Source organism: Gouania willdenowi, chromosome 3, assembly GCF_900634775.1.
Source record: "Gouania willdenowi chromosome 3, fGouWil2.1, whole genome shotgun sequence".
Lineage (NCBI taxonomy): Eukaryota > Metazoa > Chordata > Actinopteri > Blenniiformes > Gobiesocidae > Gouania > Gouania willdenowi.
This window is the reverse complement of record NC_041046.1, coordinates 37,655,675-37,674,349: the sequence shown is the minus strand read 5'-3', so window position 1 is coordinate 37,674,349 and position 18,675 is coordinate 37,655,675. Positions and strand designations below refer to the sequence as shown.

Here is an 18,675-nt window from a genome sequence, read left to right as displayed (position 1 = left end):
TCAGAAATTTAGTGTTGGACAATATCGGCACTTCAAATATCAGTAAAAAGCTAATATGGAACATCGCCTTTTATTTGAACCAATTTTAAATAAAATTTTATATAAAATGTAAAGAATATTTTAGTAACAAAATCTACGATTAGAAACACTAGCACTCTTCTTCTTCAAAAAAAAAGTGACAGTCCTATTGTAACACTTACCGTACGTACATCACAGAATAAAGCTTTCAACAAAAACAACCAAGAACCAAGTATCTGGCAGTAAAAAATTTAATGGCAACTAAAAAATGCCATGTGCTATACAAGTTCAGCAAAGCAAAACATTTTATTTTAAATTACTTCCAAACAGACTGAGTGATTTACACAGAAACCTAGAATACAGCTTCATATTTACAGCGGCACTACTACACATGTGACGTCAAAAAGCAACATTTAAAGCACATGGTGATAAAAAAAAGATCAGAAAGCATGGTATGATCTTTGGGTAGCAGCGAGAGAAGTCATCAAAAGAATAGAATTACAAATGAACAATGATCATGGAGGTGGGTCTTATAATTATGTCCAAAAGATATAAATGTGTCCAGCATTTACATAAAAAAATACACACAAATCCAGCATGTAATCATTAGACTATTCTACACCTAATAAAAGGAATACAATGTAAGTGTCTCCAAAAAATGCAGGTAATTCATCGTCCTCCTGCATTTCTATCCTTCAAGGCTTTCTGCGTCTGGAAAACAAAACAACAATTATTAAACCAAACACAAACTGTGCTGCTCTCAGATGTCGATGCACAAGTTCATTGCTTACTTTTGATACCCGTGGTTTGTAGCGGTGGGGACGGGAGCCTGGACACAAAATACAGATGCAGCAGAGATCAGACAATATGTTTATATATACACACGCGCACGCGCGCGCACACACACACACACACACACACACACACACACACACACACACACACACACACACACACACACACACACACACACACACACACACACACACACACACACACACACACACACACACACACACACACACACACACACACACACACACACACACACACACACACACACACACACACACACACACACACACACACACACACACACACACACTCATTAAAGTTGTATTTTACAGTTTCAGGGTGATGAATATATAGATGTATGTATTGGTATACAGTATGTTTAATCAACAAACGTTACGTAGATTTCTTTTTCCCAAAAGAGATTTTATCTCACTGAACAATATGTCTTATATTGTGCTTAGAGATTAGAATTTGTTAATCATATATTATTATTTAACAGGATAGGTAAGAGACAAATTTCACCATAGAGATACATTGTATTTAACATTAGATTATTATGTTTTCTCAGTATGTAGGAGTAGGGGGTACATGGCTTCAGGTTAAATGTCTGAAGAAGTACGAGACTGTAAAAAGCTATAACATATAACTGATGGATTCCTATTTTTGCTGTGTGTAAACTGTCACTGTGCTTTGAGCATCATGAGCTGCCACGTTTTAACCAGCACTACCGTAATTATGATAAAAATACAACACTGGAAGAAGTTACTAATTTGTTGCTTTTCAGTTACATTTTAACCATTTTCATTGATACACGCCTAAAGTTGCATGAATCGCAACATTGTGTTCCAGAAATCCAGTTTTCACAAGTTTGCCTTTACAGTCCTTATGTTGACACTGTTACTAATTAAAGTTCCTTATTTTAATTTAGTAGTGTTCTGCTTCTTTGTCTTGAATTACATTTTGGCGCGCACGCACACACACACGCACGCACACACACAAAAATGCTCACTCTGTTTTCTATGTTGTCGACTGGAGCGGCCCCTTCGTCAGACCCCGACCGCCTCTTACGACTGAAACAAAAACAGCTTGGTTACTTTTTACAACACACGTTTATTTCACACATTCTGAAATGAAAGAAAAGCAGGAAAAAAATTTATAACTACTGTTATTATAGAGGATCCTTTTGTTTTTTTTGTTGGGGGGAGGGGGGGCATTTTAAATGAACACAACTAATAAAAACCAAAAGTGTGAAGACAAAAATCTGTTGTATAACTTCTGTCAAACTCAGACTCAGCTCATGGAATGATGTTGCAGAACAAGTACAAGTGTAATTATTCATTAAAAGTAAGGTGATTTTCATAGGAAATATTAACCAGAAATGTGGAGTCAATTTTAAACAACTGTATCATATTCAAACAAATATTAGCATCCATCCAAAATAATTCAGATTTGACAGTAGAACTTTTCAATTATTCCATTTTTGTTAACATCTTGTAGTTTAAGACTTGCAGAAATATGATCTTAAAAAGTAACTAAACCCTGCTGAATACATATGCATTTTGGTATTAAGTAATGCTGTTTATTAATCATAGTCCCACTCTTCATATTTTAGTAAATTTATTTTATTTTGCATATTTAGTTGTAAAATGTCCAATATACTGGCCTCTAAGGGATGAATGCTGGCTATTACAAGTGAATTTTGCTATTGGCTGAAACAGATTCTTCAGCGTCTTCAACTTTCACTGTTGGCCCCGCCCCTCCTATAAGAAACTGAGAGGAGGGAGGAGGGTTTCCTCCTGTGAGCGTGAGGTGGTGGGAGAGCAGGGCTGTTTGCCCCTGAGTGGTGTCTGTAAGGCTGCGTGTGTGTACAGACACATTATTGTGTGCACTACCGTCTGTCTGTGCACAGCACAGCCTGAGTGGGCGTGTCTTAGTGCTACAGCAGTAACGCCCATAATCAAGGAATTTTTTGAATTTCCCTCCTAGTGGCAGGTCAGTAGAACGCAGGGGTTTAGTTACTCTTTAAACATAAAAAAATATACTTCAACGCAATACCTTTGTAACTTCAAATCTCAGCGAGAAAAACAGAAGCACTGATACAAATTACTGCTCTTCAAGCACAAACAGTGCAGTGTTTGTTTTAACTTAAATTCAGTGAACAATTGATTTTTTTCAACAACAAAAACATTAATACCGAGTAAAATATTACTCATCTGCCAGACATCTTGGGAAATTTTATAAAATGACCACCACCATCTGGAGATAACAAATGGTCCTGTTCCAATGGCTTCTACCTCTACTGTATTTAACACCTATTTGAGGAGCCAACCCTCATTTTTTTAATATAAATTCCCTTTAATTCTCATGGAATGTTTCTAACATTGCAACCCTAGTTAACAGTAGAATCCATTTACCTCACTGCTGTTGGACATTCTAGTCGTAGCGTTTCAATGTCATTAAACTGCACTGCTTGACCTCCAGCTCGGGTCCTAAAAACATTTCCCTGAAAATGAATGAAAGAAAATAAACAAAACACACATTACTCACGCATAAAAGAATCAAAATGCTAAAGTCTTGAAAAAAGAGAAACAAATGCACTGTAATTTGCATCCCAATAATATTGAAATCATCCACCCAGCATGCAACTAATGCATACACATGTGTTACCTTGATCAGTTTGGTCTCAATCTCCCCATCAGAGCCAAGCTCCTGGTGTCTAAGCACATACATTTGGCACTTAGAAAGAGCCCTCTCACTGGGGGCCGACACCTTGAGTGCATTGGGTATGATTGGCTGCATGACAGTGCCTAAGTCCAAATTAGAAGCTGGCTTATGGTCAACCCATTTCTCTCCACCCGCAGAGTGAGATCGCCTGTGCATCGGGTGAACCGGAAGCCCCTTCTGGTGATCCCAGAGTGACAAAGAAGAAGAACCAACAAGTCAATCCCATGTGAGAATGTGATGGAGTTAGTGGTGGGGGTGTTAGTTTGTTGGGAAAACGAGCAAACTGCTGGAAGCAAAAATCTCCAAACTCGGGTAGGCGATATGGAGAAAAAAATATCACATTTTTTTCTTTGTGAAATCACAAACAATTTTTTCATTCAGATCATTTAACTATTTTCAAGTTATTTACCAGTAAAACAAACCAATTTACCAACTTAACATCATTGCCACAAAAGGGATCAAATATAATTTAAGTTAAAAAAGCAATTTATGAAACTGGTTTCAAGTACAATTAACATCAAACAAAAAGGCTGACATGTAAAACTTCAAGTTCTTTTTGTCACACATTTTTTTTTGACAGCATATGAGTCTAGTGATTTTGATTTGTTTTTGAGGTAACACACATGTTAATAAAAGTCTCTTGAACCCCTCAGTTCCCACAGTTTGGGCATTCACATGCTTTACAAGATAAAATGTAACTGCTTTAATTAATTTAGGCCTGGGTGATGTGGACCAATAATATCCCAAAATGTTTCCACAAAATGGTGATAGGCATTATAAACTTGTGTTTTTTTCTTCTTCAATATACTGTAGTTTTACAAGAAAAACAATATTGGGTCAGTGGAGAAAAACGCCACAAAGACCCTTTTATTAATCATTTGCAGCACAATATTAACATTTTGTGCCACTTTTTCCTTCATTGGGGCTGTAATGTGTGATTAAATTCTTTAAGGTTGCTTCTTTCAGGGCAGCTCAGAGTTGCTGAAAATTGTTTTTAAACCACATTCAGGACATGGTCCCTAAGTCAGCCTGGAGGGATCACGTGAGAGGTGTATGAACGGAGCTTCGTGAGCTGCAGCAGAGTGAGTTTGTTACAGAAGAGAAATACATGCACTGTTTCCTCAAACGCCTCTCAGTGCTTACAACACTCAGAAGTGATAAATGGATAAAATGTGCATTACGGACGGTTTTAGGATCGTCTTCATGTCTTCATCCTTCATGATCTAATATCGTCAGATCGCACACCCCTACTCCAAACTAATGCCAATCAATCACTTCCAGCAATGTGCACGTTTGAAAGAACTACACACAGTGAAGAAGATGCATGCAGGAAAGCAAAGATCAGAGAATAAAGGATCTAACGTCAGCATTGTAAAGCAATAAAAAGTCATTAAAATCATGAGAGTGACTGAGAACATAACTGAGCTGAACCTTATTTACATGACAAATCTGATGTTTTTATTTCCCAAATGTAACTTCCACAAGTTGTGGAAGTTACACATTAGGATTGTTAAATATTTGTCACATATTATTAAACTAAATAGGAACAGGCATCAAAGATAATGCAATTCCATGTTTGTCTCCAAAAATGTTTATCAATGCAGTCTGTTTGGTTCAAAAACCACATTTCTGACAGTGACGATTATTCTTGGTCATCGTAGACATTTGAAGATTATGCAGTTCAGGTAACAAAAAGATCAGCTTTAAGGAGGTCAAGAAAACTACTCAGGCATAGAATACAACAACCAAAGCATCAATCTGTGGGAATCAAAGGAGGAGGAAGCCTCATACGATGCATTTCTACACAAGCATCTTTCTACGGAGAGCACAACGACTATACATTAGCAGGAGAGCAAAGCCTATTCCTAAAGTCTGTGTAAAGCAAATTCAGACACTTGTTTCTAATCACAACATAAATGACAAATCCAACCACCATGTGCGTCGTGCAGATTCACAGAAGTGCAAAGAGAATCTGTTAAAGCTACAGCTTTAAGTTTTGGCCTTAGGGTTCTTCTTTTGTTGTTGTAGTAGTTTTGCTACACCTGAGGCCTTGTTTTGTGTAAAGGGGTTTTTCATACCTCCAAAAAATGAAGAGCAAAGTTGTTTCATATACTTACTCGTTTTAAAGCTTTTGGAGATTATTTTTTTTGATTGATTTCTTTTGAAATCAGATAAAGGCCCTGTCTGTCTCATACATTAATAAAAAAGATGTTAAAGGTTGAAATTGCGGCTCAAAAGCTTCTTTTCATCTCCACTATGAATGCTCTTACTGGCATTTTTGGAAAGATTTTGTGCATTGCATTGTGGGATGTGAAGTCCTGAAAACGGATGCATTCTTTACTTCATTCTAACTGGGGGTTTCCACTGGATACGTCTCCGCTGCGCCATGGCATCGATCCGGTTTTTCCCCGCTGTTCGCCGTTCCGGGATTACACACCGGTTGCGTTTTGAGTGCGCCACGGTTCACCTCAGTTGAACGACCGTGACGTCACGAGACAGAGCAGTTCTCACGATATTTATATAATTGTGCTAGAATGCAGTTAAAGGTATGCGTTATAAACACAACAATAAACAGAAACAGTTCCTAACGAAGGAGAACAAGAAGGTTGGACTCTCTGGATTTGTCATAGCCACATTTTTTAGCAACAACCAACAGAGAAGAGATAAAACTACACCAGTAAAACATGAACTAAATCAAAGTTGCTGCAGTTTACAGTGCAGGTACAGTATGAGAGGAATCAATATAGTGGATGTGATTTTGTTTTTACACATTATGATGTTTTGGTGATGTAGTTACTTGAAATAAAATCTGAAGTGTTTTATTTTGAAAAGTAACCCGATATTTTAATGGCGGAATACGTGCTTAATTTCCTGTTTAGCTGCATTTGCTCTGTGCTAATTGATGCGTCGTGCTCCGGTGTCCACCAGAAATAGAAGCCCTGTGTATATCTGGTGGAGGGCACCTGACTCTCGGAGCTGGGAAGGAGCAGACACGCAACACAGCGAACCCGTTGGAAATAAACACATAGACTGAAGTGGAAACCTATCAGCTCCGGTGACGTAACGCAGCGGAGCCGCATCCAGTGGAAATTAGGGGTTACTGTGATTTTTTGTTTACCCACAAAAACTCAGCCAAAGTGACTTCCCAACACAAAGTGAGGTGATATCAAGGGGAATACCGGAAACCAACTAGAACAAAAATGGACTCCAGGGAATCACTGTCCTCCTTGTCTGACAAACAAACACAGGAAATCACAGTAAGAATGGAGTAAAAAGACTTCTATGCATTCGTCTATGGTACTCCACAATGCAATGCGAGAAACATTTCCGACAAAGTCAATAATCCCGGAATTTACAGTGGAGATCAATCAAACTTTTGAGTGGGAATTTCAAACTTTTACCTTTTTTTTTTTTTAGCAATGATCATTGATTTATTGATCTACGAAGCCAACACAATGGCTATCTGATTTTTATTTATATTTTAAAATAATAATAATAATAAAATAAAATAATCTCCAGCAGCTTCAATTTCCATAATGATCACAGTGACCTACATTCCACAGACTTTAGGAAAAGCTGGACTCTAACTCACCCTAACCCTTGAGCCTGCCTCTAGGTTGAGACCATAGGTTGTGGGCGTGGCCTCAGCGTCTGGAGCCCAGCGCAGGCCTCGCCTGCGACCCACACTGCTGCTGCTGCCTGGATACGGAGCAGGAGTTTGGCTACTGTACTGAGGAGTTCCTGGCTGTGTATGGGGAGTGCTGGTGTCTACAGGAAACCTCTGCTCCCACTCACTGATGCATGAGGCTACTGAGGGATATGTAGGGGAGGAGGAGGTGGAGGAGGTGAAGGGGTGGGAGTCCTGAGCTGCCCTAACACTGCTTGGCTTTTGGTGGGAGCGAGTTTGGACGAAGTCCTGGAAAGTGACGAGGGAGTGAAGTTGTGGATTGTTAGAATACACACAAGGAGTAAAGAAGAAGTCTAGAAACCACAAAAATAATTAACGACATGCAAATTTCCCACGTGAAATCAGAGTGAGGCACTGCACATGGGTGAGGTGAGGTGAGCCAACGCAGTGACTCACGGGAGCTGCCGAGGGCGAGGCCGACCGCTTCTGCGCCGCGTTACGATCCCGGTCCCTGGACGGGCGCTCGGGCTTCTCGGGAGGAGCGCAGCCGGCACCGCTGCTCTCGGTCACAATGGCTTTGAGCTGCTTTAACTTCTCATCCTTCACCCAAAGCTTGTTCTGCATCTCCAGCTGCTTGGCATTCACGCGTCTCTCCTGATGGAAATTCAACAAAAGCAACACCAATAAAGACCCTCAACTACAAATGAAAAATACAGAGAGGAATCACAGTTTGAGGAGGAAAACATTTTACACTAAGACACAACTTTAGCTGCAAAAGGTAAAAACATGATGTGGAGATTTAGGGAGGAAGTGAAATCTCCTTGATTGGTCAACTTGTATGTTTAACTTTGCTAAAATGAAAGTTTCAACAAAAGTTTTATATCTAATCTAATTATTTTTTTTAAATAAAGCCATTGCAACCTTTATAATGAGTCTATGTAGCAGGAATGGGTTAAATATAATTGCAATCATGTAATTGATAATTACAAATATGGCATAATTATAGTTGCAGTTTTAAAATCTGTTGCTGTAATTGAGTTTAGATAATTGACTTGGTAATTTTCATGAAAATTCTAAAAAAATTGTCAATCAAATTAATTGCAAAACTGGGGAACCATGTTAAAGTTATACACATATGTAGTTAACAATTAACTTAATTACTATTAATTATGTAACAATTAATAAAATGTGTTTCATATCAAGCATTCCCACGTTTTATTATTTTAGAAAAATTTAAATCTAGGGGTATATTGACACAAAAAGGGCAGCCTAACAAGGCAGTCAATAGATAAGAAAGAAACTAGATGATAGAAATTTGTCTTTAATGTATTTTACAGCCAATTTAGGACCCGTTATCATAAGAGATGCTAACAGAAAGCTAACACAAGAAGAAGGTTAACTTTCATTAGGTTATTTGTTTCAGGCTCAAGTTTCCGCCAGGTAACCTAGGCGGCTGCTGGAGGGGAACCAATTTGCACCACCCCATTTTTAAAAGGTATAATAAACTGGAAACACACCCTTTATAATCACTGTACATGTTTTCTCTTAAATGAATATTAATATTAAAACCTGTAACTATAACTGCTAATTTTCTGCCCATATTTATATTTATTTTATTTTAATTCTTGTTCTTGTAGTTGTATTTAGAAAAAATGCTGGTCACTGTAATCATAACTGATCTGTAACTGAACATGGATAATCAAAGTGGGAATTGTAACTGAAAAATATAATTGGCACCAACCCTGCTATAATGTGTAACGTTTTCTACTCACACACTCCTTCTCCCACTTCAGCCTGGCGTCTGTGACCGCGCCCTGCATGCGCTGCTCCATGCGCCGCTTCTCTGCCAGCTCTCTTTGGAGACGCTGCTCTCGGGTCTCCAGCTCCTGCTGAAGGGAGCGCTTGTCCTGCTCGTACATGTTGGTCGTCTTCTGCAGGATGTCAACCTAGCAACAAACATCGATTGTGTCATAACCTCAAAAAATGCAATGTTTTGAATGTAACAGATGTAAAACAGAAAGGAGAGCCACACCTTGTACTCCAGTGTTTTGGACTTCTTCTCTAGCCGCTCAATCTCCATCCTCTGGTTGGCGAGGAGTCTCTCTTTCTCACTCAGTTTGCTTCGTTGGTCGTTAAGCAAATTCTCCTTTGCACTGTGGTCACCGTCAAACTGCTGCAGTATGGACTTTATGCTGATGGCTAAAAAAAAAAGAAGTAGAAATAGTGATAAAGCCATTCCAAATAAAGCAATAATACAAAAGAGGCTGAAAACTGGCCATTACCTGTTTTATTAAACTCCTCAGTCATCTTTTGACGGATTTGATGCCTCCTCTCCAGGACCTCAATGAGGCGGGGCAGTGTTTGGTCATCAGAAGGGTCCACGAGCTCACAGCAAGGCAAAGGAGGGAGGCTTTCTATCAGCTGGTTAAGCACAGCCGGATCATCTAGAGCAAGAGTTTGAAAGGTTTTTGAGACGTTGAGGTGTCTCCTAAAACAAGCTTTAAGTTGCAGAATCATGAGACTTGTATAGAGAAAACCATACTCCTCCCTCCCCTCACTGATTTGAAACCTATCGTCCCTTACTGGTATCATTGTGAATGCGCACAACTGTAGAGCTCTTAGCGACTAATTCTCAATATAAACTAGTGACAAATGGGTTCCTACATCTTCAGTCAAATTAAATTATTTTTAAGACTTAAATTAAATTTAAGACCAACATCACAGTAAACATAATTAGGGGAAAAAAGGCCACATCAATTACATAAAGTTAGGGTAAATTTTTCCAGTGTCAAGTGCAGACGTGCAACTAGCGGCCCCCAAAGTAAATTCACAAAATGACAGTAAAATACACAAAAAAACCAGACAAAAATAAAATAAAAAAAACATTAAGAAAAGCCATTAAAAAAAAAAATCTTCGTTGTACAGGCTATTTTCTTTGAATTTACAATTCCCCATGTGTTAAAAGTTGCTACAAGCATGATGCGCATCTGCACACTGCAACCACGTCACTGTTTTGTAGTTTGTTCAGCTGTTGTGATTGTTGCAGTAAATTACACATTTCAAAAAAAAAAAAAAAATAGATTTTTACCATTTATTGTAAAACCTGAGACTAATCACAATCATAAACTCACACTTATGTGTTAAAATTTAAGACTTTTGAAACATTGATTTAAGACATTTTCATGACTTTTTAAGGATCCGCAGGAACTCCGGACAAATATAGGGACTCCTGAGCAGCTCTTATACAGGGCCAAGAGAAGCGTCAGAGGTCCCGTTTCCTATCAGAACACTTTGGATTACAATATGCTCATAGATGAATATGGATTTTTGACCAAATGAAGCCAAAAAAAAAAAAATTAAGTACTGCAACTTTAATGTGCTTAACTCTAGTTTGGTTTACCAGCAACACTGGGTGCTCCTCGCTCCTGCAGGCGATGGGACAGTTCTTCTCTGAATGCTTGGTTTCTGTGTCTGCGTCCTGCTGCAAGGCCACAGATGGGTCGGTCAACGGGCCGGGCCACTTCCACCTCCTGCGTCATCTCTGCAAAGCGCATCACCAGCTGCCGGGAAGCAATGGAGAGAGACACTTGTTACTAATGCACACAGCAGTGTAAACTAACATTTTAATGTATAACAAACAAAAGAAAAGCTACAAAAATGAAACCCTACCAATGTCTCCTCGTAGTCATCAGCCTTTGGGTTGACACACACAACCATCCTGACTTTTCCTTCCCCATCAAAGTAGTTTTTAAATAAATGTGTTACTTTCGAGTCTCTGTATGGCACCATCTGAAAAACAATGCAGACTGTGTGAATCATGAACTTAGAAAAAAGCTACGAGGTGATCAAATAGAAAAGTGACAACAATGAAATGATCCACGATCACCTTATTGGTTCCACACATCTGATTTTCACGCAGGACTTCCATGCATGTGCGCAGAGTCATCAGGGACTGGTTGATGTTACCTGCGAGTGTGAACATGACTGCATTACTTTAGAAACAAGGACTCCTCTGGGTTCAGGAGTTCAGGAACCACTGACCTGCTTCACGCAGTCGGCTTCCCTCTGCTCGGGTTCTACTGGTCCGCTCGCTGCCTGCAAGGTCCACCAGACACAACTGGCTCACATTCACCTGGCTCTTGTCCTGCATTTTGATGACATCCTATTAGCATCCCACACACCACTGCACAATAAGGAAAAAAATCTGTCCGCGTGGTGTCACCTGCAGTATGTGGTCACCATCAGCATCTAGTGGAGCTTGAGCCAATTTGACTGTGAAAACACTGTGGGAGCGACTGGACTCACGGTTGAGCTGCGTGTTTGCAATTCTCCTCTTCTTTTGTCCTGGAAACCAAATAATGAAGATGGGACGATATATCGTACGACAAGATATCGCAACATTCAAATGTACATCAGGGCCAATTTTGATGGAGAAAACAATTCTGGGAAAATCAAGAATAAAGTAGAAATGTTGAGAATAAAGTTGAAATGTAATGTTGAGATTAAAGTCAAAAAGACAAGATTCAAGTCGAAATTTTGAAAATAAACTCAAAATACAATGAGGTTTGCCATTTAAGTCAAATCTATGGAAGCTGACTAGGGCCAATTCACTAGATACGACAACAGTCTCAATCACAACTGGCCCTAATCTGTTTCCGTAGCTCCTCAATAGCCACAGATGGGACTGAATGCTCCACCTCTTCCAAACTCGACTGTATTTTCCTTCTAAACAGATTGAGATTTTGGCAATATCTCTTTAAGGTCCCTAAAGAGATAAAAAAAAAAAAGAGCCATGTTTAAGAGCTAAAAAAGAAATAATCTCTTTATTATTAAACCCAACTTTGAAGTATATATCACATTCATCGACACATGGAATTTTGTAGACGGCTGCTATCTGCTGTTCGTGGTCTTATGGTGAACTGGCTCTCGTCGGCTTCCGTTAATTTGACTTCATTAGCAAACCTTTGTCACAATATTGTATTTTGAGTTCATTTTCAACATTTCAACTTTAAACTCAATATTTCGACTTTATTTCTTCATTCTTTATTTACCCAAAATGATTTTCTCTATCAAAATTGGCCCTAATAAGCTTCCGTACATCAAGGGTGTGAGATCAGAGAGTCAGATAAAAAAGCATTGATATTTTTCTAACTACAATATTTTCTGTCTTTTTTCCCCATTCCAATAGTTTTTGTATTGTATCATTATCGTGAGCCCATTGTTGTCCATTGTATCGTATCATAAACTCAGTGTATCGTCCCACCCCTACAAATCACTGATTATTATTAAATGCCACTATGATCAGCAGCTCATCTCACTGTAGTTTGAGCATGTAGGCTTGGATTGGTGGTGAAGCAAAAAAATAACTATTAACAGTCAAGTGTTTATTGACAAAGTATCCCCCACTCCCACCGACCACCAGCTACAGTATATACATCAAGCCACTATAGCAGGGGTGGGGAACTCCAGTCCTTGAGGGCCTGATTCTTGAGACTTTTAGATGTGTCCCTACTCCAACACACCTGGATCAAATGAATGGTTCATTATCATGCTTCTGCAGAGCTTGATGACAACATAATGGTTTCAACCATGTGAGGTGGAGCAGGGACACAGCTAAAAGACTCAGGAATCAGGCCCTCGAGGACTAGGGTTCCCCACCCCTGCACTATAGTGACACCCTGAACGGTCCCCTAGTCAACAAGGGCGTGTGTCATTTGGCTACTACACAGAGCATAGAGTATATATTAGAGGTGGGACTCTGGGACATACTTGCATATTTACCCTGACCTTTTAACTCAATATGAATATAAAAAAAATCAAAACAAACCAAAACAATCTGGTGTGTAGTAGATTGTGTGGATTTTATTTCTAATCTGAACCAAATACCACTTGAACCCTTGACGATACATGTTGTGACGTTTTAATACTGCGATAACGTCCCACCTTTCATGAAGTTTTGAAACACTTTAGTCAACAGTTCACGTTTAGAACTTTAAAGAGCAAGTTTAAGAGATTATTAGGATGTGTAAAAGTTACCTGCCTCCATGAATGTCAGAACACGTTTCAATTCAAAGTGTTTGAGGCGAGGATGTGATAAATATTTTTGACACTCGTACAAGAAGGGATGTAACGATTACCGGTATCACAGTAAACCACGGTAAAATTTCCGATGGTGAAGGTTACTGTTTATGTTTTAATTATCATGGTAACTGACGTGGTCGATAACCACGGTGCGGAAAACTCGCAAAATACTTTATCAGTCTCCCTACGCATGCGCAGCGTGCACTTCTTGTGTTGTGAAGACATTGCGGAGGAAGGACGTGATACTAGCGGCCCTTAAGGCATTTCTTCACTTTAAAAGAGGATTGATGAAAATCCTCACAGTGCAGGCGCGCGCACACTTTTTTTTTTTTTTTTTACTGTGGTTATTGTTAATGTTGCATTTTTGATAAATTTTTACTGTGACTATTGTTAATGTTGCACAGTTTTTTATACTTAATTGTTCAGGTTGTTATTGTTAAGACTTTAATATATAACAAATTTATTTAAATATAAATCTTGGTGAAAATATTTCAATTTATCAGTGTTTTGTCAACATTTTGAAGACATTTTAAAAATACCGCGGTAAACTGATAACCGTGATAATTTTGGTCACTATAAGCGTGGTGTGAAATTTTCGTACCGTTACATCCCTACGTACAAGAATAGAAGTTTGTGTCACTGACCTTTCCAAAACACTTCAAAAGCTTCCTCTGTAGATTTCACCTCGACCTCTGTGCAGCCGGCGACGTACATGTTATGGTTCTGATCTTCACGGAGGATTTTTGACTGAGGTGGTCTGAGCGAGGAGGAGGAGAAAACCATCAGCACACACCAACACTGGGACACACTGGAGCCATGCTTTCAGCAGAGGGTTATTGCTGATGTCAAAGCACATTCATGCACACAAGCTGCAGCCATTCAGGACAATTCTAGTTTCTTCATGTCAACAGAAATGACCATGAGTTGAAAATGAGGAACTACAGGATGAGGCTTTAATTAACTGGGAAAGAAATACAGTGAGTAACTGCAACCTAAAGGGTACAGCCAAGTTAGGACTAGGAACGAACAGCAGCCTGAGGTGCTGCTTTAATGGTCACATACACAAAGTCATTGTTCCGTAAAGGCGTTTCTCCACTCAGCCACCTAACGAAAACAAGGTGAGTCAATGGCAACGAAATACACACGAAACACTGTCACGGTGCTGCAAATACAGTTTACCCACAGGGAAAACTGTCTCTGAGACCAACCTTTAAGAAACCATACTTTTTTTTTTTATGAAATTCCTCATGCATTATGTAATTTTAGTTTTAGCTAATCAACACTTGGGGTGGCAACAGCAAAATCTATTTTCAGCTGAAATGTGTTTGTAGTTGCAACCACTTTTCGCTCAAGCCTGTCCCATTTCATTTTGTTTTTATATTTTTTTGTTAAAAACCAAATATTTCAGCTGAAAATGATAGTGAAGGCTGAGCACGCCGCCATGAAACTGTGAAATTATACTCTACGAGCATTCTTATTGGTCGAAAATGTTTTATTTTCATCCAGTTGCCAATCTGTTAAACTACATAATGTTTGTGGAAAAGATGATGCGAGATTGATTTGACATGAGATAATTTCACTTCAAGTTACGAAAGTAACCCCCCCAAACAAAAAAATTATATCGACAGATTTAGTCAATTTACAGGAACTTTCAATTCTAAATCAAATCATTGGAAATCCGACATTCATGGTACTTGTTGGAACTAAACATTTTAAATGGCTGGGCGTGTCTTTATGAGTTGAACAGAGAGCTGCAGATGTTTCATGGAAAATAACAGCTGTTTCACCAGAAATACGGATTCTTGTTGTTCTCTTACTTTGGTCTAATGGGGTCAAACGGAGCATCTTCCAGTAGATCATAGATGTAGTTGTTGTAGATCTCGATGTAGGAAACAAACACGCTGTAGCAGCAGTCTTCGTCGATGCTGTCAGATTTACATGCCTCTGCTGGGTTGATCATATCAGCGAATTCTGGGTCCGCCTTCTGCCTACAGATTACCACAATGATAAACAACATTAGCTTTGAATGCACTGCTTTTATTAGTGAGAAGTGATGCTCTCTGCTACCTGGATGATGGGGTTTTGGGCACAGGCGGCTGAGAGTCTCTTTTCTGCCTTTCAAGGAGAGCCTCTACTTGATTCTGGATCTCCATCCCATTTTTCTCATCTGGTTTGAACACCTGGAAACGACATGAGGATAAGTTAGGCTACAGGTGTCCACCCCGGTCCTGAAGGCACCAACTAAGCAGGTTTTAGAGGCTCAAACACAGCTTGGAGGCTTCTAAGCGGATTTTCTGCTTCGTATAAATCCAAAGTGGGCAACTTTTACCAACAGAGGGGGCCACAAAAATGTGATTGTCTAATCCGAGGGCCACATTATGGATGTTCATGTCAGCATAATGACCAATTTGAGCATTTATACAGGAAATAAGGGGTTTCAATGCGTTTTTGTTGTTGTTTTGTCTGTATTTGGAGTCGTTTTTGGCTAATTTTTTTGTTGATACTTTGTGTATTTTTTGCCCTTTTGTGAATTTTTGTTGTCATTTCGTGTATTTTTCTTGTTATTTTATGTGTATTGTAGTTAAACATTTTGGATAACTTTTGTTGTTCTTTTCAGTCTGTTTTTTTTCCCACAAAATCAGACCAAGGGCCCACAGACATATCTGGTATCGACAAAAATGAAATAGAATCTCACAAATCGTTTGGCCTGGGAGGGTCCAATGCTGTTGAAGAGCATGTCTAGCGAGCGTGGGAGGAGTCCGCCCTCACCGGGAGAGCCAGTCATTGTGAACGTTTTTCCACTTCCAGTAACTCCATACGTAAATAGAAGACCTATGAACAAAGGACATCAGAGACAGTGAGGACATTCAGGACACCATTGATGGCTTGACAGCTACAAAATAGATAAAAAATGATAAATCAAAGCAAGAGAACCTTGGTGTGAAAAGCTACTATGGATCATAGACGGCAGTATATTACATTATCAATATGCCGGTTTTGTTCCCTTACCATTTTTACAGTGAATAAGATCCTTTACCAGCGGCCTGGCGATATCTTCAAACAGCTCCTTTTGAGTCGTGTTGATACCAAACACCTTTTTAAACGAGTACTGCATCTGAAAGACAAAGAAAACGTCACTCAGTAGTTGTTTGTGCCAAATTCAACACATGACATCAGACAATCGCGTTCCTTCTTCTTCCTGTTGCACTTTTATTTTGGCAGAGCATTTAGTGTTTATCTCTTTTTGGTCATGAAAATTATCTTTTAAAGTCATTGATTTGATTTATTTTGGGATGCAAATGAGTCTAATGCAAATATTAATAATCTTTTATCCACATTTTCAGATAACCCGTATTTTGCAAATAAATGATGAATTTGCAGTCACCTCCTTGTATTCCCCATTGCGATTGGCTTTCAGGCCGTCTGGTGCGTGCAGCTGAATAATGGAGCTGCTGATCATCTCAACACAACACTCCTCATCTTCTGCTCCCAGTGGACGGATGCGACAGTACACCTGGAAGTGATACATTTCAACTTCAGTCATGGCTTTCTTAAAAAATAGAGTGTAAAGAATTTCTGCTCATAACTGAGTTTGACTTTAACAGGATAAGTGAGTGTAGGTGAATGGACAGAACATGTGAGCCAAGACTATGTTCATCAAATGTCAACAAGGTTATATCTTCACAGGTTTAATATTTTTCTTAAAGAATGATTAATTGTAAACTATGACTAGTAAATACCCCAACAGGATCCTTCTCTATGTTGGATGCCTTCTTCGGTGGCCGGGGCGTCCTTCCTTTGCTTTAAGAGACAGAAAAAAGATTCATCAAAATAACATTTGAATAAAAAAAACAGTGAAAGTGAAACCCAATAGATGCAAAATGATAATCAAGATGCTGTATGATTAAAAACATAAGTGCAATAATGCAATTCTAGGAGTAATAACCAAAACCCAAATTTAATACAAATACGAATTAAAAAAATAAAAATAAAAAAAACTAGAAGAACCACAGGAAACCTCTTAAAAATGACAAACTAGAAAATAAATAAATAAAATTCAAAGAAAATAGAGCTGGTGTCAATTCAGATTTCCCAAATAGATTTGATTAACAAGGGCCTTTCTCATTTTGCTTTGTAATTCAATTCAATTCAATTAGATTTTAGATTTAGTTAAGGATTTTCCAGTCAAAGTACTAATTTTACTTGAATATGGAAAAGATTTTCAGGGAACTGATTCTGTAAATAATAAAAACACACTCCAACTCAGTGCATTATTAAAAACATTAATGTTTCCATGAAGATTTTAGGCCACAGCAGTGCATACACATGGTAGAAAATACATATTAAATGATCGACTTTAAGATTTCATAAATCGATTTAATGAAAAATCTACTGAAATCAATTTATCGTTTGTTTTTGTTTTTTTTTACTCAGCCCTAATATGAATTAAGTCACTCCAAACAGACAAAAAATAAAACAAAATGTTTTTAAATAAAAAGTTAATAGTAGGAAAAAATACAATAAGACTACTCATGACATTAGTGGAAAATTCAGCTATTATAGAAGCGTGTTTAAAAAACGTAAACAAACACAAACAAAACAGCAAAAAGAATAAAAGTTAAAAAAAAAAAAACACAATCACACAAATACTTGAGACTTAAGTCACCAAAAAAAAAAAAAAATTATAATAATTTAAAAAAAAAAATCAACACATTTTAAGACCTTAACCACATACTGTCATAAATACAATGTTGAACAACAGACACTACCTTAAAATACACAACAACAACACATAATAAAATGTAAATAATATATTCATAATTAATACATCAGGAAACATGAATGTTATGTGGTTAGCACGGGTGAATCTTTAAAACGCTGATAAATAAATATGACAACAGATGAGAATTAGCGCTAGATTACAAAGTACAAACAAACTCAGGAAGCAGCTGCTAAATGTTAGCTAAGCTACAAGTAGGTCAACATCCTACACGACAACGGGGACATTATTTCAACCAAATAATCCCGAGGTTCTTTAAAGAACTGTTTCCACGGAAAATAATGTATATATTAGAAATATTAAGGAAATAACTGACCCGTTTCTCAGCATTGTGTTGTTACTCTTTCGCCGCTCGCTGCCGTTGCTCCTTGATTCAAATATTCCCTCTGGCGACACGTTGCAATGACAGACAGCGGGCTCAGCCAATCACAACTCAGTGCTGTTTTTTTTTTTTTTTTTTTTTAAAGAGGAAGTACCGCCTTCTTAAGGAAGTTTGTGTTGAACACATTTTCAGTGTAAAATACGGTTTGCGGGCTTAATGCGGCCAAAGCACAGCCTGTCCTGGTCCTTGAGATGGTTTAAAGTATAACATATAATCTCAACTATGACATTTGTAGTGGTTGAAGTTGATGACTTAACAGGAACAGTT

General features: G+C 38.4%; 1 protein-coding gene across 4 annotated transcripts; it reads right to left on the bottom strand.

Moving 5' to 3' along the window:
• Positions 1–452: 452 nt before the first annotated feature.
• LOC114457408 (kinesin-like protein KIF23) lies at positions 453–18,427 on the bottom strand. Of its 4 annotated transcripts, XM_028439168.1 has the most exons (23): positions 18,343–18,427; positions 16,987–17,047; positions 16,632–16,760; positions 16,256–16,361; positions 15,942–16,078; positions 15,314–15,426; positions 15,064–15,234; positions 13,891–14,003; positions 11,388–11,509; positions 11,207–11,309; positions 11,052–11,131; positions 10,835–10,954; positions 10,566–10,725; positions 9,448–9,609; positions 9,198–9,364; positions 8,938–9,111; positions 7,622–7,819; positions 7,130–7,453; positions 3,481–3,714; positions 3,228–3,316; positions 1,823–1,883; positions 810–847; positions 453–729 (listed from the first exon to the last, which is right to left on the bottom strand). In XM_028439168.1, the coding sequence occupies exons 1-23, from the start codon at positions 18,354–18,356 to the stop codon at positions 714–716; spliced, it is 2,892 nt and encodes a 963-aa protein (XP_028294969.1). In that variant the 5' UTR covers positions 18,357–18,427; the 3' UTR covers positions 453–713. The 4 variants fall into 4 exon arrangements, with proteins under 4 accessions (XP_028294969.1, XP_028294979.1, XP_028294988.1 ...); XM_028439178.1 differs by lacking the exon at positions 3,481–3,714; XM_028439187.1 differs by lacking the exon at positions 7,130–7,453.
• Between the last annotated feature and the right edge of the window lie 248 nt (positions 18,428–18,675).